This window comes from Xiphophorus hellerii, chromosome 19 (genome assembly GCF_003331165.1).
Source record: "Xiphophorus hellerii strain 12219 chromosome 19, Xiphophorus_hellerii-4.1, whole genome shotgun sequence".
Lineage (NCBI taxonomy): Eukaryota > Metazoa > Chordata > Actinopteri > Cyprinodontiformes > Poeciliidae > Xiphophorus > Xiphophorus hellerii.
Window position 1 is genome coordinate 10,841,946 of NC_045690.1, and position 22,727 is coordinate 10,864,672.

Sequence of the window (22,727 nt, forward strand, 5' to 3'; positions counted from 1 at the left end):
ACAGTTAAACGGGAAGCGGTGCCTTCAAAATAAAAGCATCACAACTCAAACAGGAAATCAACCATGGTTAAAATTAATTAAGACTAAATCATTGGTACAAGTCATTTGTACATTATATTCGGCTGTAAAATTTTCTATTTAATCTTGGCCTGTTGTCATGTTTGTTCTATATAAATAAGATGTGAAGCAAAAAAGAGTGATATTAATTACTAAAGTTATGATAAAGTTATGAAGTGATGTGGAGGTATTTTCCTTGAAGAATTAGTACCAAAAAGCAGAAGCCATGGTTCCATAAATCAAGGCATGGTTCAGGTAATGGATCACAACAGTATCATATCAGCCCACCACCACCATCATGCTTGATCCTCTGCATGATGTTCTTTTTTCTGTAATGCTGTCAGTTTTTCCAGCAGATTTTACAGGACAGCTTCTAAAAAGTCAACCTTTCATCTTTTCAACTGATTGATTGTTTTTACAGAAGTCTTGGGGGATACGTTTTTTGTTTTTTTTTGTAATATGTTAGACAAGCCTTTGTGTTCTTAACTCAGAACCGGTTCTGACCTTGGAAATTTGCTATGGACACAATTTTGCCCAGAACAATAGCCTTAACTGAAGCAAGTGAGCCCTGCATTGCTTTAGATGGTCTTAAAGTTTTTTGTTTTTTTTGTGACCTCCTGATTCACTCATTGAGGCACTCAAGCTGTATATTGGACAGTCTGTGCAACATGTAGCTTTCATTTTTCATGATAATATTGTGTTCAATAACTTTTGTTTGTTCTGTTTTGGGACTACACAATGAAATATTGATTTCATGGGAGTGAATCCCAGGATGGTGTCTTTCTGATTGGAATTTTGAGGTTTTTTCTGTTCGTGTAGGAATTCTCTCCAGGGAATCCAGCTTGCTCCTAAAGCGACTGTTGATTGTTATGTACTGTATATTGCTCTTTGGACTAAGTGTGCTAGTGCATGGCTGTGGCTCTGTGAGCAATGGAAATAGGCACCAGCACTACCCTCTGCACTGAACAGTGTATGTCAACAGATAGGTGTTCAAAAAGAAAGTACATACAAAACTGCACAGTTGTTTAAGGTGAGATTATGTTATAAGATGAAATTATTTGGAGATGTTTTACTTGTTTTCATCAACTGTCAATAAATGTGGCCAGCAATGTATATCATGGCAAATTTTATTGTTATGAAGCACCCAGCAAAAAACAAAAACAAAAAAAAACAGAAAGTGCTGGGGGAAAACACTTTGAGAAAAAAAAAAATACAGTAAATTTTATTAAAATATATTCAACATTAAAAGTTACATTTATTTATTTTAGAGATTGCTAGAATATATAAATAAATTGAGACAAAGGCTGTTTTTTTTGTTTTGATAAATTAGACATCTTGCACCAACAATATCTTCTCAAAAGGTGCTGCAGGGTAACCACAACTCATAGCAAAACACATTTCACTAATTATTACAAAATATACAAACATATAAAGCACATTCATATTTATATATCTTAGGACTGCTCTGCATTCATATAAACAACAAACTCTAATTTACATAAAGTGACACCAACACCCATGCTGTGAAAAATCAGACCTGGATGTTTTACTTCTTGGTCAAGGGGAGATTCTGTAGACGACTGATGACAACTTCAACATCTTCAGAGAGTTCTTGCAGTAAATATTCTCATTTTAGATCATTAAAAATCTTTTCTTCAGCTTATAAATCCAGCAGGAAATTAACACTTTCTTTTTCCTCTCGATTTCTTTTTTCTGGAATCACCTGTAGGGAAACAAATATTGAAATGAATACAGGGGAGATACATTTTTCCAGAAACACTTTAATATATTTAAAAATATATAAATGTACAGATTAAGATGCATCTAAATAAAAAAAAATATACACATTTAAGTGATGAAACATTTGAATGCATTAACATTTGTTTTCATTGAGTTAAAAGCACAGAGCCAAGTTTACAGAAAGCTTATGGAGACTGTTGGTAGACAGTCCCACTTGTAGTTCCAGAGAATGGACAGTTAAATATGGACAGAGGACACAAAAGTGAGATTTCATGGGGAAAGTCAACAATGACACCACAGCAACTTTCACACTGCAAGTCCGACCGAGATCAGTACTGGATTAATTGCTGCGCATGGTAGTGCGGCGGCAGGTTTTTGCTTCCACCAGCTTTGAATGGCATTAGAATCAGCTCAAGGAAAGATTTCAGCATGACCAAACACTGAGTCTGAAGAGTGTTAAGGGAGAGCAAGCATTAAGAAGGGTCAGACGACACAGACAGATGAAAAATATCCTGATTCCAGTTAGACCGACAGATGACGTGTTATTGGCACAGAGCTCTGACGATGATTGAGTTCGTTAGGATAATCCTGATTACAGTCTGGCACCGGGTCGATTTGACCTACCTCACTGCAACACACAGCCTGATTTATGTTTAGTGTGTCGTTTCCCACTTTTCCCACTGTTACCTTGTGTTTCAGAGAGTCAAACGGAAAACAGAAGATTCAAAACAAACTGACCAGAGAGTTAAATCCATTCAGTATTTAATATTTGCATTTGTACCGTAAAAATGAATGAGTTCATGCAAAACTGCTCATATAAATTCACCAAGAGATAGAACATAAAAAGTAAACTGACAAACGCAAAAGAAAAGATAGCTTCCCTTTTAAAAAATCTTGAGAAGCTAGCTTTCAAAGTGTGACCTTTATTGTAATGAATGAATGGTTTACCTTGACTACTCCTTTTTTTGCTTCGCTTAAAGAGCTTCAGCTGTTTCTTTGGTTCAGGTGCAACAGAGGTGGACACTTCCTCAGAGACCGACGGCACTTCTTCCGGTTCCTGCCCATCTGGGAAGTCACACCCGCTGATGCCCTCATCGAGTGCAACTACACTTGCTTCAGGTTCTGAGAGTTTCTTACTCCAAACTTCATCCTCCCCGCATGTCCTCACAGTTACATATTCCTTGTCTTCACCTTCATCTTCTCCCCTTGCTTTTGGTAAATGGCTTGTTTTGTGATCCCCTTTGGGAAGTTCACCACATTTCCCATTAGTGTCTGTAACAGATGAACCTTCTTGGTTATCGAGGCTTTTGCTAATGCCCGACTCGTCTGAGACGTCATGCACCAGGCTCGATGCGCTGTCCAGCACGGCCTCAAGCAGGTCTGAATCTGACAGGGATGATGGACTGAGGACGCTAGTCTCCGTTGAATCTAAAGAAAAGCTGTTTGTATGTAGACCTGGTTGAACTTCAGCCTCAGGTGGTGGTGTTGTGTCCAGTACAGAGGCAGTGGGTTTCTCTTGGCCTTTACCATCCTGTAGCGATGCCGGCCTTTCCAGAGGAATATGAGTTGTTGTGAATGGCTGTCCAGGGGTTGGATTGGGAGGCACTGCTGTCCCATCTTGGGCTGCACTCAGCTGTGGAGCTTGTGCAGTGTCTGCTGACGGGCTGATGAAGCCGTTCACTTCGCCTTCGAGGCGCTGGTGATCCTCTGAGTGAGGTTTGGAGGGAGTGGAGGGGGCGGCTCCTTCGTCTGCAGACTTCACACTTGAACCTAAAGGAGAGATGCAGGTTGTACTGATGGAGATACACTGTGCCGGTCAGAAGTTTGCATCCACGAAGCGCGAGTTTCAATAGGTTTTAACTTTTAATGACTGATTTGAAAAATTTTTTCAGGGAAGGAATGACTAAAAACTACCCCACCGATATTTTTTAAAGGAAGACGGTATAATGTCAGGATTAGAGAAAAGTCAAAATATATTAACAGAGGCAAAATTATAAAGAGACAAAATCTATGTTTGGGTGCCTACTAATATTTTTATAATTAAAAATATTCCTAATCACCTTTAAGCATATTAATGATCAGTCAGCAGAATTGGCAGAGCCGATTTGTTTTTTTTAAACATGAATGTTACTTTTAGACACAGCATACTTTTTCTTGTAAATTCATTGAAACCGTTTGCTGTATAACCATTTCAAATAAAGATCGGTTCAAATATTTCCTCTAAAGCCAGAAAGAAAAGACAGCCATGTCAATGAGAGCATGTAAACTCCTGAGCGGCACATGTTAGCTGAATTACTGTCCTTCACTGGTGAATCACAATAAGCAAAAGCACACAGCAGGCATGACAAAGAGCTCATCAAGCAAAGAAACTCTAAAGTAGCTTCACAAAGCAGTTGCAACAACACTAGCTTAGCTAAATGCAGGAGGGGGCAGGGCAGAGAAGCACATATAATCTTATAAGACAGGTTGGTGGTTTGTGGTTAATGCATTCAGGGATGGAGCAAGGAGCTGAGGATGGAGACCACCATCTCTTGTCCTTACCAGGTGGGCATGTATCTCTACGCATTTCACTAGAGGAGAGGCTTTCCGAATCGCACCTTGGCCGGGTCTTTCTCAGGCTGAAACCTTTCCTGATGTCTGCCAAGAGGTGGTCGATGATGCAGCCATCGTTTTGTGGCATAATGCCTTTCTTTACTGCAACAAATAAGGTCATTAAAATGATGAAAATATTAGAGACACTTAGGTACAACTTCTGGTGAGAAATATAGAATTAATGCTCGTAGGACAAATTTACGTTGTAGCACTGGTGTTGCATAAAACATAAACATACATTTTTGTGGTTATTTGGACATCAGAAGTATAAGGAACCACTCGCTGAGTAAATATTTACAGTATGCCTTTATGTTGAATTTCTGGGAAGATTTCAAAGCACCAGGGCAGAAACGCAAAACTACATTCACCAAGGATTTGGGTTGCACATTAAGTGGGCTCATGGTGCTCATTACCTCTTTGATAAATGCAAAGGGGAAAATGGGAAAACTTTAGGCAATTTTCTCATTCCAATCAGTCAAAAGTAAGTTTGCTGAAGAAATTCTTTGTTTTGTTGAGAAAACAGCTTGCCTTTGAATAAAAAGCAGTCAACCTTCTTGTCAGGAAAAGTAAATTAATGTCATAAAATGGTCAGGAGCTCAATTTAGCCAAAAAGTTGATGTGCAGCAACTGAATGGTGAATTAAAAGGCCCAATGCTGCAAAGCTGAGCTGTCAGTTTCTACACAGGTTGTGTAAACCCAACTGATGAGGAGCAGTGATTTTCATTAGTGTTTATTCGCCAAACTAAAAGAAACAAAATCATAAAAGCTGAAGTAGGTGACTGAAAGTTATTCTTTTGCCCTGGAAATTTTCTCCATCTCGATTTAAAAAAATCTATATTTTTAGGTCAGCATTTTAGATTTCCAGAGCAAAACTTACTTATTTTTCCATTCTCTCCCTTTCGTCTCTTGGATTCTTCTTCTGCCAGCTGCTTCTTTCTCTTCTCAGCCTTGGCAGCTTGTTCTTTCCTCATTTTGTTCTCCTTTCATCAGGAAACAAAGAGTGTCACCATCACTGACGAGTACCAAACATACACTGCAATTTGTCTTGAATCATTTAGGTGGAAACAATAACAGCCTTCATTCAACCTTGAGTCAACCGATACATATATTCCTAACTGAACTCCCACACATGCAAGTCAGCCTCAGCTGTGGAGTGTCGTACAGACTCCACACAAAAAAGCGGTTTTAAAGTAAATCTGATATTATTTGAGATAATTAGCATTGAAATATTTTCCCTCACCTTTAGTGCCTTGATAAAAAGTTCTCTGAAAGTTCTGATGGTTCCGAAGAGCTCCTCAAGCGACAGCTGACTCACATCTTCACACAAGTAGACAGCCAGGTCACTCCTCTTCTTCTCGATCTCTGTGAATCTTTCATTTAAACTTTGGCACGCCTTTAGGTTTTCCTGCAGTTAAAAGCAAGGCCACCTCTTAGGATGTGATCCAACTGCAGGAAAAAAAAACATAAAAGAGGCAACCATTTTTTTCCTTCAGAGTGTCCTCTTACCTCAAGTATTTTTGCGTATTGCTCCTTCACCTCATCCACAGAGTTTGACACTTTCTTGGCAGAGTCATTGAGCTGTTTGAGCAAAGCACCAGTTTCTGACTGCATGGACTCCACATTGGCCCTAGGAAGAAGCCAGAAAGCCCTTTGTTACACATCTCTAACAGATCTGGGAATCAAGAGTAAATTGACATGAAAACATCTGTACAATAGAGCCACAAAAAACTCTAAATATTGAAGTTAAAAAATACATTCTATGTTGTGTTTTCAATTTTTATCCCAAGGCAGATAAACCAGTTTTTAAACAAACAAAAAACACACACAGGAAGTACATACTATATATAGATGAGCCATTTAGGTTTGCAATGTCTGATAGACTACTTCTTAATTATGACAGATCACTGTCATAGTTAAACAATTGCTAATTTTACAAAGCATTCATCAAATTGATGTGTGACCAATCAATTTCAAGACAGAAAAAAAGATGGAGTGAGAACTTTTTCTGTGGGTTCCATCACTATTAAACATCTGTAAATCTACAAATGGTGATAATCAGTAACCACTCTCACCAATTTATCCCTCTACATGTTAAGCCACAATAATTAGCTTAAACAAATTTTGCTCAGTGTCTGAGCCACTTTGCACTTTAGATACTGGATGGACTTGTAAGGGTAAAAAGAATTGCAATAACAAAACAAAACAAAAAGTCACAGCACCATATAGTGCCCTGGAATGGCAACTACAGCGGATGCAGTGCATAATAAACGTGGAACCTTTCCCCAATCAACATCCAAAAGTACTGACAGTTTCCAGACAGCGGTTTTATGTATGTAAACAAAGCCTACATTTCTCCACTGAGTTTTATGATCTCTGTTCTTACCTTCTTCCTCCTCACAAAATAAATAGTCTCAAAATTTAATTTCAAGAACTAAAAGTCAAGCTGAGGACTTTAACTGTATCACAAGTTAAAGTCCTTGTGATAACCACTGTATTATGCACTGCCGCCCAGGATCAGTCTTCTGCAGTCCTCTGCTGTGGTCTCAACTATCTTGTTCCCAATCATCATTAAAATGAATATAACTACAAGCACCAAAAGAAAAAGTCATGATAATGAGTAAATATCTCTGTACCCTGCTGCTTTCTGACATATCTCTATGTCATCCGGCAGAGCCAAGAGCTCCTGGTGGTTCGCCTCTGCTTCCTTTGGAAAACAAGACACAAAGTGGGTAATTAAACATATTCATGACTGATTGAGAGGGAAATAAGTCTGGACAGCTGTTGGCCTGTCTGTATACCTCCAGGATGTGATGAAGCAGCGTGATACGGCTCTTGTTGGCCTTCGTCTCCGTTAACTTGAGCAGAGAGCTGATCTTAAACCCCTCAGCGTTTCCTGTGTGACTTCCCTGAAAGTAGATTGGCAATTAAAAATGCACAAGATGAACAAATATCACCTCAAGTAAATGCATAAGAGTGTAGGGGGTTGTTACATAGTTGAGAAAATTTCCAACATCGAGGATGAGTCTGCAGAAACTGGGCAGCAATGTGCTCATCTGGAGAGCTGGAAAAAAAAAAAAAAAAAAAAAAGTGTTACATACAGTTAAAGCATTTAGGGCGCATTTCAACTGACGTGCAGTTTCCTACACTGGCAGGCCTCCTCGACAAGCTTCACTTTAGGCCTGAGTATCTCCAGCAGTGATGCCGTCTCCTCACACAGCAACATGCATTCAATTCTGAGCTGATAACTGAGGACATGGATAGAAAAATTTGTAAAGTAGAGGTGCATCACAATCATTGAAATGACCAAAACATTCATCCATTTCAGCAACTGAATTCAAACAGGAAACTCCTGTACATCAGTATATTAATTCTATCTTGCAGCTGATGAAAACAATAAGTTTTGTCTCTGACAATTTGATTACATAAGTGCAATTAAAAAAAATATTTTAATGAGATATGGTGTACAGCCTTGGTGTGCAAAGAGTTTTCTGGGGGCCATTTGCCACCTCTGAACTTATTGTTTTGCAGCCCTGAACTGTAATTCAAGAATGATTAAAATTTTACCCACCAACACAGAAGGAGATTTTATTTTTGACTAGGGCAAAATTATAGACAAATTAAAATATTACAAAAGCAAAAGTATTTCTTATATTTTGCCTTTCCCATAATTTCAAAAGGAAGTAGGGCCACAGCTATGCAGCAAGTCTTATTGCTATTTACATGTTAATCTTCTACATAACCCCCCCCCCAAAACACATAATATATCATTGAGCAGTGTAAAATGTAGTTGCATGTTGGCGAAAAAGAAGGAAAAAAATTACAAAAATTGTTTATTTACTGACGACATTAAGTTGTGCACATATACCACCATATAGAATGTTTGAAATTGAGCTGAGGCAAACTAAAAATATGCGATAAAGCTAGAAATAAAGCTGAAATTTACCATGGTATATTAAGTAGAGAGGTGTAAAAGCGATCAACATTCGCCAGCTTGTCTTTTTCTCCTTGGAAGGACTTCAAATTCTCAATCTACGCCAAAAATACATAAGCAATAAAACTTCAAAAATAGGTAATGAGTTAGCAGACAGGTGTGCCAAGTCTATTTGAGTAAAGATTGCAACAAACCTCATGCTTCTCTGGTAGGAGCTTCATAAGCTGTTTTAGCGCCTCTACATCAAACCTGCTTCGGTCTCCGTTCTGGATCATGGCTACAAACTCCTCATTTGTGCTGAGCATAAAAAAAAACAACAAAAAAAGTCACTTATAGAAATATAGCATGATGCACAATAGGTTTTTAAGACAATGGAGAGTAAAATCTTACCATTTAAACTGCTTAAGGAATATGTTCATATTCAAGTTTTTCTTTGGATCAATGAATGTTATCTATAGAACACATAGAAGAAACAAAGATCAATGTGTTATCATCAATGCTGACAAAAGCACACATGCGTTTTGTCTGAAATAATGTTTCTGAAGTGTTCACCTCTTTGGGCTCCTTCTTCACAGGAGCAGCTGCTCCCTTGTCTTTGGGCTCGGTGACTGGCAGACAGAAGAGCTCCTCGATGCTGCCGTAGTCTGGCTCATGAGGAGGCGGTTCTTTCTGAACCGACGCCCACATGGACTGACCATCTGCGCTCAGGGAGAGAAGGGAACCTGATTTAGGATCATTAGGATTAATGTTATATCCAAACATTAGTAAGCAAAAATGCAGCCTTTCTGTAACTTAAACAATGATTAAAGAAGAAACTGTTTATTTTGATGAATCTTTCACTGATATCAGCTTGGGGTGGCGTGCATGCACCACAAGTCTGGAACAAACTCTCAGAAAACTACAAAGATGCTGAATTACGTTAAATCAAGTCTAATAACCCACCTGTTTCCATTACAAAATGTAATATTTACTGCTTGTTTCATAATTTGTTACAGTATTATGTTTTTAATGGTACAAAGCATTTTGAAATGTGCTATACAAATAAACTTGACTCAAATAACAGAAACAAATGTCTATATCTTCAATTGAATTTCCAATAATTTTAATCACACAAAATCCTTAAGAAGCCTTTTTGGAAACTATCAGAATTTTTATCTGTGAAAACAGTAAAGTCTGGAATAAAGTTAAAAAAAAAAGTTTGTGTTTCCATTATGTTGCACTGCAAAACAATCATGAAAGTACAAAGACAAATGCATTTTACCTGGGGAGGAAAAGCCAGAGGGAAGAATCTCCCAAACCAATGAGTTTGGGAGTTTGCCAAAATAAGGAATTTTGGTGATTTCCCCGAGGTTCTGGGCATGATGGAACAAGTCAAAGATACACTGATTAGGCCTAACCTTATGCCCCCTGCCTAGTAGTCCGTAATCTCTGTTACTGATGTCAATACAGCCCTGATCAGTTGAGGCAGAGACTCCGTTAGACCTCTGATGGTGTCCTGTGGCAGCAAAGGTCTGAAGTCCATTGCACTGGGAAGTGGGGTCTCGTTGCATCCAACCCGTTTGTCCACCACATCCCATGGATGCTTTAAAGAACTGAAATGTGGGGAACCACCCAGGCAACATGTTTTGCCCTTTGGCAGTGGCATTATTCAAGTAAGAGACAGCAGTCATCAGGGAATACTTTTAGCTGAACAGGGGTATAGCATGTCAGCAGCAACCCTTAGGTTGTTGGTTAGTGTCAAAGGAAAACCCTTTGAAGGAAGACTCTAAGCTTGCAAATGCCATATAAACAAGTCTTGCAGTTCCATTGCATTTAGAGGGAGTTTATTTTTGAAAATGTTCACATTGACATTAAATACCCAAGTCCAAGTTAATCTTAAGATGTACGGGAAAGCAATGACGACTTGCCTGCGACAGAGCGAAGTTTCTGCCAGTTGAGTTTCTTCATCTTCAGAGTGGGACATCTGCTTGGCTTTGATGGGGTACTGGAGCCCAGGATCTGGCTACTCTGAGGCACAATCATCCCCGGCGGAGGAGGAGGAGGTGGAGGCATCCCAGGTAAAGGAGGTGGAGGTGGTGCACCACCCATTCCTGGTAATGGTGGTGGAGGGGGAGGCATCCCCGGACCACATGGTAGTGGTGGGGGTGGTGGAGGCATTCCAGGCAGTGGAGGGGGTGGCGGTGGAGGAGGTCCACCCAGCCCTCCAGGTAGTGGTGGTGGAGGAGGTGGAGGTGGTGGTGGAGGTGGGGGAGGAGAGGCACACAGAGGCTTCTGAGTGGATGCTGTGTTGGTGTCCTGTTTGTCTCCATCCTCCTGATCCAGACCGGTCTGCACAGCCTTGTCCACCTTCAGCACAAGCCCATCTATTTCATGATGGCCTTCGCAGCTCCTCCCCTTGAAGAACATCAGTCGCTGCATGATCTTCTCACAGGACTCCATCTGGGCTGGAGAACAAACGCACACGGCAATGAACGACACTTAAAAGCATTTCTCACGTAACAACAAAGCTTTCAGCCTCACTTTAATGATGCACTTAAATCAGTCTTCCTGGGTAAACGCTCGCTAATCATGCTATTAGCCTCTTTTGAGTGTTGTCTTTAGTGAATGCGTTGCTGTTGCAGTGCTGACTCACAATCCTGAGCGAGGAGTATGGCTCTGTTGGTGATGGACTCCAGAGCCAGCCAGATATCGGTTCGGCTCGGCCCGAGCAATAGTGCGGACTGCAAGATGGAGAGCAGCTGGAGGGAGGCTGGAGAGCTGCTCACCTGCACACACATACGAGTTAGGCATGGAAGAAAAATCCTCAGGATAAAATCTGAAACCTGTAACTTTGCAGCTACTTCACTGTGATTCTTAATGATAAAGGAATGCAGAAAGTTTTTTTTTTTTTGCTGGTTTAAGTTCTTTTGCATGTCCCCCCACCCCATATTAGAATTAGCATTCTAAAAACAAGACGACACCAACTGCCCCATTACACAAACTGCCACATAATTATTTACAGTTAAATTATGTGATTTATTATTTTTTCAAGTGAACTATGCCTTCATTTTATTTCTCTAAATATGGAAAGGACACAGTTGCTCTTGTTCCATTAATCCAAGTATTTTTGTACCCATTCCAAAAAGTTATATTTTGTTTTGTTTGAAAATATGACATCTCCATAATGAATATTTTGATGTAATCATGACAGATTATTTCCTAGGAAAAGATTATTCGTCTTTAAGTTTAAAAAAAAAAAAAGGAAAAAAATATAGATATTTTGCTCCTAAATCAGTTTTTTCTTTTCATATCTCCATGTTTTCTGTCTGCCGTTCTGCACTAATTAGAAACTGATATGAAGTTTGTCCTTCGGAGCTGCAATGTTTCTAATAAGAGTTCAATATTCGATTAATAATTGGGTTTACATGCGGTACTTTAATACATAATCTCAGCTATTTGTGCGTCATAGACAGACAGCTGTCTGGTAAAAACAAAAACAAGGATCCACTGGTTCGAAACATGAAGGTACAGAAGAGTTTTTGAACCATACAAACTTTGTGCCTGGTACTGTCTAGATAATAAATTATTTTGATGTGTGGGTGTTAATAAAAAGGTGGCCGGAGGTTTGTCGCCCCCTCGTCTACACTGCCCTGAATGAAACCGAAGCATGCATTTATTCACTTTCTACTTAATTGGATAATGCCAACTGTTTGCTGGACTCACCTTGTTGAAGAGTGCAGTGAACACTTCTTGGTGATTACTCATATCAATGCCTCCGTACACTCGCAGCAGCTCCTCCTCATCTTCAGCCATTGCCTCCTCAAAAGCTTCACATTGAATAATCAAGTCTTCGTCCTCTTGATCTCTGAAAACCAAATATTATATTATAGAATGTAATCGGTTTAATTCAAGCTCTAAATTTCTGTCTCCAATCCAAAGCTAAAATTTTAAATATCTCAATAAAAACATGGTTCAACTTTATTATTCTTCATTTTACCAAATACTAACGTAAGGACAGGTATGTTAAAAGAAATTAACACATAAAGAGAACTGTATAAAGAGGGTCTTGTTGGATTATGAATGTATGTGATTAGCTAAAGGTTTACATTTATGATTTTCACTTAAAAATAAAAAAATATTTCAGACAGATGACTAACTTTTAGAAAATAGGACAGTAAATACATTCTGATAACACATACAATTTCATACAATTATTTTCAAGACGCATCCTGTAAAAAAAAAAAAAAAAGAATATTCCATATCTTCTATACCTCTGCAGGGAATCAGTTAAAGTTTTAATGAGGCAGAGGTGAAAGTGTTTAAACAGTCTTCTTGACTGCTAAAGCCTCTGCAGCTAACCTTTTTTTCTTCCATATTTATCCTACAAATTACTATGCCAGTATTTCTCCGAGTACCATTAAAGGCAGACCTGCAGGTACATGCAGCCTGTTAATCACTTTGATAAAAGAAACTGCATGAATTTTAATAACAGAGAGATAGAGAGAAAGAGGACAAGACTCAGCCACAGCAGGCTTACCTTAATTTTGGCAGAATGTCAAGTAACTGGAGGCCTGCAAAACCAGAAACAATAAAAAAAAAGCTCAAACTATCACAACATTCACGTCTTAGATTTTTTCTAAGGTTATCTTAACAATCCTTCAGCACTTAGGTGCTGTTAGTTCGGCATTGATGTCCAGAGATCCCAGGTGAGCAATCATATAGTAGGAGGGGTCAACCAGGTGGCTAATTGCTTTGATGTGGTGGGAGCTGACATGTTTGTTTAGCTGCAGCTCCCTTGTCTGCCACACTGATTTCTGGGTGCTACTTCTATGGGGAGCACTGTGTGTTTCTTAAGGTTCAGATTTCCAGATGGCACCTCGTCTTAAAGAAATGATAAAACTCTTAAATTAGTTTGATCCATCCAAGACTGATGGCAGTTTCTCAGGCACGAGCTGTGCTGCTAAACTTGTGAAAACAGAATGTTGCACACACTTAGTTCCCAGGCGTTTTGTGTGAGAATTAGGCCATTGGACCTATTCTTAGCGGAGACCCAGTGACAAAGAAATGTGTTACAAAGCTAACGCTGCTGACCTTCTGCGTCCACCGACAAATATTGCGATCACCTTGTTTGTAAACTGAATGACTTACCAATGAACTCCTTTCTGATTTTATCTCTCTGTCTCAGGTCATCTGTGCTAAAGATGAGTGCATTGATGACACTGAGGAGTGTAACCATGTATGGGATGTTATCTGTGCCCTGCAGCTCGTTCATAATGACGCTGAAGCGATACTGCTGTGTCTTCAAGCCCTGCAGGAGGGAGAATCAGAGATGAGTGAGAAACCAGTTAATTTGGGCGAGCTCCAAAGCAGGTGAGCATGTGGAAGATGTATTTGTTTTGCTTGCCTTGTAATGATCCAGGGCATCCAGAGCCAGGCGGTGACCTTCTGCAGAGAAGATGCTTAGGGCGGCGAGGAGCTCAAACACCTGCTTCTTCACCATGATGTTCGAGGTGTCCAAGGCTGCAGAATATTTGTATTGTCACGTTAAGTTCTCACACTTTAGGTTTGGTAAATATATATTTTTTTCTGCCTCTTTACTTTAATTATTGTCTTAAGTCCAAGCAGGATGCTTTGTCTTGCTGTCTTTGAGATTACTCAAACTGAACTTTGCAACCCATGTGGCATTTTGCTTTAGATAAAAACAAAGAAAATCCAATATTTACAGTGCTCTGAGGATGTCCTGAAACATTGCTCTGTATAGTGTCTTCCAACTTCAGTATACTGGAAGGGAACAATTGTTCCTTTGCAAAATAAAAAATAAATACTAACCCATTTTTGATCTTATTTATAAGAAACTTATTTATAAGTGCGTCCAGAAGTCATTTCATTAGAAAATTGGGTCCACTTGTGTAATATTTTCTTATCGGGGGAAAATAACAGCTGTTGTGTGAAGACCTTAAAGGGTTGCTAGAGAATATTACAGCATCATGGAGACCAAGGAACATTGAAAATAGCTTAAACATAGATTTAAAGAAGGAACAAAATAGAAAGCAATACCTCAAGCTTTGAACATCTCATGGACTGTTTAATTTATCATCTGAAAATGTAAAGAGATTGGTACAACTGCAAGCCAAGATGGTAACTATAAAGGAGCTGGGGAGATTCATGGCTCAGGGGACAAAATACAGCTATTCATGATTTACTCCATAAATCTGACTAAATCTGCTACTGTTAAAAGAAAATCAGAAGAGATACTTTGTGCAGTTTGGCTCAAGCCATGTGTAGGTGGATGGCCGAGGCAGATGTGTGAAAGAATCTTCTCTGGTCACATAACAAAACAAAATTTTGAAGAATAAATGCAAAATAATATGAACTCTGAACAGACGGTTACCATGGTGAAACATGGTGATGGCAGCACAATGCTGTTCAGATACTTTTCATCAGCCAGGATAACAAAGTTAAAGTTGAAGGGAAGATGGATGGAGATAAACAGGACATTCCTCAACCATTAGCTATTTCATAGAAAGTCCAGAGTAGAATGTCTAAAGTTGTTCAGTAAAAATGCACACAAATCTTTTCAGCTATTTTGTCAATAAAGATTCAGAAATCCTAAATAAATATTAGGATTTATGGCACCATGGGAAATCTCTGTAAAACACATTGAAATTTATGGTTTCAGCGTGACAAAAAGAGGAAGCGTTCAAGGGGTCTGAACATTTTTGCAAGGCAGTGAGTGCATGACAGGAAACTTCAGCTCAGCATGATGAGTCACAGAAAATCCCTTCATCTTGTAGGTTAGGACCAACACAACAAATATTACATAATATCGGAAAAGGGTGATTAACCGTGCCTCACTTTCTTTTTTTAAATTAACACAAAACTATGAAGTGGAGCATGTGCTGAATGAGGCGTCTGAAATATGAAGACATGTTAACAAGAAAGCTTGTTGAACCCACCTTGCGAGAGCTTCCTAATGTAGCCCTCATTCTCTATGATGAAGTGGATCCCTGCTGATGAGTTCATTACGGCTCGGACGCAGCTGACGCATGTGAGCTGCAGCAAGGCGTCGGCGATGCGGGAGCACCCGCGGCCCGAGAGCCGGTCCAGGGCCTCCAGGAGCAGATCCAGCCCGCACAGCTCCAGAAACTGGACCATCCATGTCTGGTCACTGCCTTCCAGGCGTCGCTTCAGGCCCGAGTAGTTTACCACGGTGGGAACCTGCAGCAGTCTGATGCACAGCTCGGGGTCGGCGCTCTCCAAGTTGGCCTCCTGCTGCGTGTCGGAGTCCTGAGAGGAGCCCAGGCGATCCCTGACTGCTGCCCACTTCTTTTTCCCATCGGATATCCCTGACATGGTGCTTGGTAGACCTACAGGGCAGAGCAATGAAAAGCATTAAAGGTTTTGTCAGTAAAAGAGGATGAAAATCAGATTATTTTAGACTGCTAAAAGGGCCTGCCAGTGACTGATATCCAAGAATTATGGCTGCTATATATACAGTGCAGTCACATCTATCTAAACTAGAGGAAGCAGACTGACAGACAGCCTTATCGGAGGGAATAGAGAATGGGAAACGGCAAGTCTGCACTTTGTGGAAGAGCAACAGATATGTCAGCAGTCCGGTCATCAGAAGCTCTGCCAAACATTCCAGCTTAATCTCACAGTAAGCTCAACTCAGACAGTTTGTGTTTTTATCTATAAAAGAAAGTGGTACGCAACAATTTGGTCCCTTTGGAACAAGACTTCTGTCACTTTAAATAATCTATGAGAAAACAGGGATAGTTTATAAACTAAAGGAGAAAGCAAGAGAAATCAAACCTTTCAACATTTTAACAAAGATGAGTACATGTTATTCTTCTTTTGTATGATTAAAAAAAATAACTCAACGGAACACCAGGCAAAGCAAACAAAGGGTGAAATTAAACTGAAGTTTTTCCTAAAGTTTTACTATCTGTTAGTAAGAAGGAAATGGCAGTGAACAGGAACAGGAAGGTCATGATGAATGGGGCCCCAAAGCATCCTGAAACCCAGGACTGCCTGTAGAACACCTTCAGGATTGTTGAGAAGAGCTGTGAACTGGGGTTGCTCTGTTATTCCCAACAGCACAAACATCATCTTCAAGGATAAGTCATCTGAAGGAAAAACTTTGCTGTAAACTAAACTTCTTCTGCTATATGAAAAGGCTGGAAAGCCCCACAAACAAGCCAACCTTAAATGAAGTGCTTATAAACTGTGCTTTCTGAAGATGTTACTGTCGACCATGCAAAAGGGGCATGAGGATGATTTCTAAAAATGTAAATTTACAATTGGTCCACAATGAATTTTGATATTATGAAAATGCTTTATTTTATTATGCAATTCAAAACGCATACAATATCTAGATTTATTCACACAGTGTTATATTTTAAGCGTCTACATTTCATTTTTGCTTATTTTTTGAACACATTCCTCTTATGTTATGTTTTGCCGAAATAATGCAGAACAGAAGACTTGACAGTTGGCCTGCAAACAGTCATTGCCCTTCCAGAGACATAAAAGTCCACAAAAGGTCATATGATATATGAAAAGTTGAGCAGAAAGAAAACATGTGGCAGAAAAACATACACAAACAACAGTTTCTGCTAAAAAAGGTGGATGTTCAGAGCGCTTTATCCAAACATATTAACAGGAAGTTAAGTGAAAGGAGTGTGGTAATAAAGATGAAGATGTGATACTACAGACCCATGAATTCAGAGAAGTTGAGGCCTACCATTAAAACAATGTGGGCTTCCTTTACCACTCAGTAGTGCCATTTGCTGATTACTTATATACCATGATGCCAAGCATTGATCCCACGTATTGTAGAGTACATGGACATAACATTCGTAAATTTTGACATCGTTAGATGTGGCGTCACTTGTCTCATTTTTTACCACACCTTTTTCTTCCACTGAACTTTCCATTAGTATGCTTGTATACAGCATGATTTACACTGCCAGCTTCTTTAGCAATGGTCTTTTGTGGTTTACCCTCCTTTTGACGAAATATCTCTTGGACAATTGTCAAACCAAAAATCTTCTGGATGATTCTATTCTATTTTTATTTACTGGGATTTGTGCTTCATCTTTAGCATTGGCTGCTGGAAATTCAGTGACCTTTTAGTGGCACAGAGATTCACAAGATGAAAACCTAATAAACTCTCTGCAAAGGTATTCAGTTCAAACAAGGCTAAACATTTATGTGAATATGGCACACCCGTTGAAAATTAATGCATTTACAAAACTGTGCAGAAACAGAAAACAGAAAACAAACAAAAAAACATCTAGTGCAGGCACAAATGGACACATGTACTGCACAACTGGCCTTTTCTGGTAAAAACCACAGAGCAAAGTCCCCTTCTTCTTAATAACTGCCATAAACTCCAGCCTGGGCTCCTGAAAAAGCGCATTCCCACAGTCACATTCAAGCTAAAAAAGGGAATCTCTTTCCCTAAAAACATCAATATAAATGTTTAAACCATAGACTTTGTAGGAGCGTCAGTTTTGAAATTGGGTTGTTGAATGTGCTCTGCTGATGGTTTCACACTTGGAATGCATCACATATACAGATGTGGCACTAAGTTATAAACATGAAAAAAAAAAAAAAAACCAGCGCTCTATGAAAGGTCATGCAAAAACAATCCTGGAGTGCTTTCTTTTACCCTGCAGTAAGAATGCCTTCCCTGAGAGCCGTTACTGCTATTTAACTACAGAAACAAGCAGCTTGCATATTGCTTGGATGAGTCGCTTTTCTGAAAGTGTTTGGCAGAAAGAAAAAAAGCGAGGAATTGTGGAGAAAAAAAAAAAGCGACATCAGATTTTAAATCGCTGCGTGGTGTTAAGGTAAAAATTGGAATTATTTTCTCACATTTTCTGGTGAGACATTTGTCAATTCTGACTGCAGCATTTTAGTCCTGCTGCCACTGTGAAGAGTGTTACCGTGGCAGCAAGCAGGCAGACAATGGCTGTTCACAAAAGGCCTTCTGAATACCCTTCAAAGAGCTGTGTTCATCTCTGACACAAAAAAAAGGATGGAATGTTCCCTGCACTGTTCAGGCTAAAAGCAGTTATGCTCTGTGATCTTGTTTCTTCTTTCACTTTCAGTTCATCACACTTTCCTAATGATTAGGAGCTGAGGAGCAAAAGTCCCAAGTTGACGCCTGAAATTTAGGGGAATTTTAACAGTTTGGAGAGTTGTGCTAAATGGATTCTGGTTCTGTTATGACTAAGACACGTCAGGCAGGCTGGAGTGTGAACTTTGAGCAGAACTTCCAAGGTTGGCTTGGGAACTTTTGTAATGGAAAATTTTATAATGTGCTCCTCACCCCTCTTGTGCTTTAGATTGTGTCTGGATGATCTTATCATGAGATGCTCTCCTATAACAACATGTTTGAGAGCATGATGCTCTCCTATAGACTTCTACAGTGTCATATAACGGGAGGGGAAGTCTTTGATCCTGGAGACCATCTAAGTTTTACTTCTCCAACCCAGAAGTGAGGCTGCCTTTTATGAATCAAATAACAACTCCCTTTCATTAACAATAGACAAATGGCAAGACCATTTCTGTTGGGCTCCATGGAATTCTTGGTGCATAACAATCAATATCCTTATTCCTGGATAGACAACTCATGGAAAACAGCTGCATCCTGCCACTTGTCATCTCATCCTCTGTACTGTATATCCTAGTAATTAATCACATTGAAATTCTTGCATGTCTTCTCTTCAAGTTCACCTATAAGTCACCTAAAATCCAATCAAGCCTCTCTTCTCTTTGCTGGGAAATACCCAGAGACGGTGACAACCTGCTGTTATATTATCGACTGACCAGAACCTATAAAAGGAAGCCAGAATTCACTGTTAATCAGAGCAGACTTGACAGACTCCTTTGACTCTGTACTTTAGTTCTTACCTTGCAAGCCTTTAATAAATTTCTTATTTTCTTCTCATCCACACCCTTGTTAAAGTAATTTTTTCCACAACACTTTTCAAAAGGAAGGAAAGTCCTTTCCCAGGACAGGAAACTTGATACTTGAGAAACATGTTAGCCTAACAGTAGAAGTTCCCTTTTTGTATGACATGACTTTCTTCACAAGGATTCAGATTTGTAAGTGAAGGTCAATGAATTTGAGGATCATTAAGACTTCATTTATTTCAGTAATTTGATTCAAAAAGAAAAAAAACTTTGTGTTATATTGTTTGCATAATATCAGTTAATTTACATACTTACAGCTCATAGCTTGTAAAAACTCAAAATTCTGTTTCTAAGAAAAGACAAAAAAAAGAGAAATAAAAGGATTTTTAAAAGCAGAAATGTGGACCAATGTACTGTAGGTCAATATATTAAACGCTGGTGTGTTAAGGAGGCAGAGGTTGCTTTAATGGCAGCCTTCAGCTTGTCTGCATTGTTGAGTCTGGTGTTTCTAATCTCTAATCTTTCTCTTGGCAATGCTACATATTTTCTCTGGGGGGATTAGGTCAGAAGTTGTCTTTCTTGGCTGCCGGCATTTTGGTCACTTCGGTTGACAGTATTCAGTAAAGTCTTTGGTTACCCTTATAGTATGGTGGTTGTTATTCAAATTTTGTCTGCTCTTTTAGTCCCTTATATCCCTCTCCTTAGGAGTGGATATAGTTGAGGTAAATAATTTCTGGTGTCTCTTATTCAGAAGTGGCTTAAAACAAGAAACGTCATAGTTGTAGCACATGTTCGGCATACATCTGTGAATGTTTGCTCTTAACGCACTGATTGCAGCCAAAGTCCATCCCTTGTGAGTCACACCGGAAGGTTAAATTAACTTTGCTTCACAAGGAAATTAAGGTAGTTGCCTGTGCAATGTTTTCCTTCCACTTAACTTTCCATTAATATAAATGGACCACACATTCTATCAAAACCCAGCTTCTATAGCAATAAACGTTTATTGCTTAACCTTGACAGATGGTCATTGTAAAGTGGCAATGACAATCTGTTGGACAAATGTCAAGTCAGCAGCAGGTTACCCCTTTCACATGCGCACTTTTTCTTTTACCATGCGTTATCCTTCCTCTCAACTTTCACTTACTCTACTTGGATATCTCATTAGCTATTATCTTTTGTGGCTTAGCCTCCCTGTGAAGGGTGTTGATGCCAGGTAATCCCCTACAACATCACTGTCTAAGTCATAAGATGTTGAACTGGTTTATGTAATAGTTTCATTTTCTGAGAAACTAAATTGTGGATTTTAAACATCTAAATAAACCAAAATAGACGCTTGAAATATATCACTCTGTATATAATGAATCTGTTTGAACTGAACTACTGAAACAAACGTCCATTTTGATGATATTCTAATTTACTGAACTGAACCTGTAATGCACCAAACTGTCAGCAATCAAACCCTGCATTTGCATTTTCTCTTCAGGTAGATATTGGCACCTTTAATTTGTCGACCTTGTCTGCCAGAGCTCCCACGTGTACTGCTAATAGCAGGCTGATTCACTGCACACAAGACATGCCTCCTCACAGATCCTCTGCTTCCAGCGCCCACACAGCAGCCCACTGCCACTGTGGCGGCATCAACACTTGTGAATGTGCAGAAACATCTCCACGGCTTTATTTCCTCTAAAGCATATGCTGAGGGATTTTTTTTACACTTGAATGTTATTTCTTCCTCTTTTGTCTGCTAAACTAATTCAAGAAAGTCAAAGATTTTGATTGAACTAAATAAGAGGGGGTGTTTGCAGTATTTTCACCAAGCCATTTTGTTTTGTCTACATGAACATGCAACACTAAGGAAAGAAGATTTGACATCAAAACTGTCTTTTAAACTTCTAGGGAGTCCTTGGAGTGAATATAAACAATGAGTGGAGCTCAAAAATGCCAGAGAAAACATCTGGGGCTTCTTTAAGTCATCTCCTCCCCTCTGTGTTTTTAAAGGGAGTGACCAGTTTTAGTCTGCAGGCACATATTCTGTGTTAAGATAAAACATCATGTAGTGTTTTAGTTTCCTTTTTTTTTCTTCTTCTTCTTTTTTTTTTTTTTTTACACATTTTCCCCTTTCAGACTGCATATTTTAGCAACTGATGGGACATCCAAAACCATGTGTTACTACACATTTGATTCAGAAACACCCTCAAAACCACATTCCTCTGCGTGGATTCTTGTTTAGTTGATCACCACGTCCTTCCTCCCTTCCTCCTGCCTATAGGTAAATATAGCTCGCTACAATTTGGTCGCTTATTACCTCCAAGATGGATCGACAGGACTGTTGCATCCTGTCACAGACTCAGTCTGCATTCAGCGCTGGCACATTGTTAGAATTAGCACATCTTTGTTTTCAGTTTGCGACATTTACACATAACACGGGACATAACATGGCAGTCCGTAAACGAGAAAGATAAGAAAAATTAAATGTTATCACATTGCAGATCACAGATTAAATGCAATGCCATACCTGGTTTTATTCCATAAATACTCTCTCAGTTTGGAAAAATCGCTTCTTCCTCAGACTTTTACATAGCGGCGCGCGTTGCAGGCGTTTTTCTTCCTCTTCCAGACAATAGACGAGATGATGACCCCTGATGGTTTGGGTTCTGCTTGGCAGGACAGACCCCTTCCCGTGGAATGCGGACCGCAGCCTGCCGCTCTCCAGTCACCACGGCCCCTTTACTCACTTGCAAAGGAGTCACAGTACAAGTGATGTACTACAACATCCTGTTAGACTTTTCAGAATAATTTGGTTTGAATCAAGCAAGTACGATATGAAAAAAGTAGGCATTTCTGGGATTATCTCAATGAATCAGAACATACTTAAAATTAGAATATTACAAAGAAGCTACTAAATAAATAAATAAATAAATGTTACATTTTGATCACGACTGTCCAGTTGTCCAGTTAACACTATCCAAATGGAGGATGTGCCACCATACAATTCAAGCATAATAATGGAAAGTTAAGTGAAAGGAAAAGGTGTGGTAGAAACTGGAATTTGACTAGAACTATGGTATTAAACTACTCATGAACCAGAGATAGTGTCAGAAGCATCTCGTCTGAGCAAAGCAAAAAAAAAAAAAAAAAGACTGCGCTTTAGGTCAGAGTTGCATACTCTACTTTCTAGATAACGTAAATTTAGCATTTAATTTGGAAGTAAAGGTTCTAGTGTCTGAAACAAGAGTGGAGAGATGAAGAATACAAATTACATAGAGTCCTGGTTCTCAGACCTTGATGATTTGTAGAGGCATGTCATCTGCTGTATCCATTCTGCTTTCTCAAGGTCATAGTTAGCTCAGCCATCTCCTAAGGAATTTTATCACTTTATTCATTCTTGTCACATGTACTCAGAGTCTATTCAGTCTGTTCTAACTACATTGTGACTCTTCAATTAGAGTGCCTTGAACCTATAGGAGAGTACTCCATTCTTATCTGCTCCCTCCTGACATCG

General features: G+C 39.3%; 1 protein-coding gene across 6 annotated transcripts; it reads right to left on the reverse strand.

The window, feature by feature from the left end:
- Positions 1-1,166: 1,166 nt before the first annotated feature.
- Positions 1,167-21,963, reverse strand: LOC116708736 (inverted formin-2). 6 transcript variants are annotated; one of them, XM_032546710.1, is made up of 23 exons: positions 21,741-21,955; positions 15,256-15,666; positions 13,704-13,819; positions 13,448-13,607; positions 12,837-12,870; positions 12,023-12,164; positions 10,953-11,085; positions 10,228-10,764; positions 8,873-9,018; positions 8,711-8,772; positions 8,515-8,617; positions 8,333-8,418; positions 7,534-7,634; positions 7,380-7,450; positions 7,188-7,295; positions 7,023-7,093; positions 5,896-6,016; positions 5,630-5,794; positions 5,267-5,369; positions 4,339-4,491; positions 2,746-3,567; positions 2,422-2,484; positions 1,167-1,780 (listed from the first exon to the last, which is right to left on the reverse strand). In XM_032546710.1, exons 2-22 carry the CDS (start codon positions 15,650-15,652, stop codon positions 2,423-2,425), a joined length of 3,693 nt encoding a protein of 1,230 aa, XP_032402601.1. In that variant the 5' UTR covers positions 15,653-15,666; positions 21,741-21,955; the 3' UTR covers positions 1,167-1,780; position 2,422. The 6 variants fall into 6 exon arrangements, 5 of the variants coding, with proteins under 5 accessions (XP_032402601.1, XP_032402602.1, XP_032402604.1 ...); XR_004336762.1 differs by having other exon boundaries at positions 2,422-3,567; positions 21,741-21,956; XM_032546711.1 differs by lacking the exon at positions 2,422-2,484 and having other exon boundaries at positions 21,741-21,956.
- Positions 21,964-22,727: the final 764 nt, after the last annotated feature.

Coding starts and splice junctions, on each gene's coding strand:
- LOC116708736 (XM_032546710.1), bottom strand. CDS start 15,652: ATGTCAGGGATATCCGATGGGAAAAAGAAGTGGGCAGCAGTCAGGGAT. Junction 12,165..12,836: donor GACATTCTGCCAAAATTAAG/GTAAGCCTGCTG, acceptor TTTGGTTTTCAG/AGATCAAGAGGACGAAGACT. Junction 3,568..4,338: donor TAGAGATACATGCCCACCTG/GTAAGGACAAGA, acceptor TCTCTCCTTTAG/GTTCAAGTGTGAAGTCTGCA.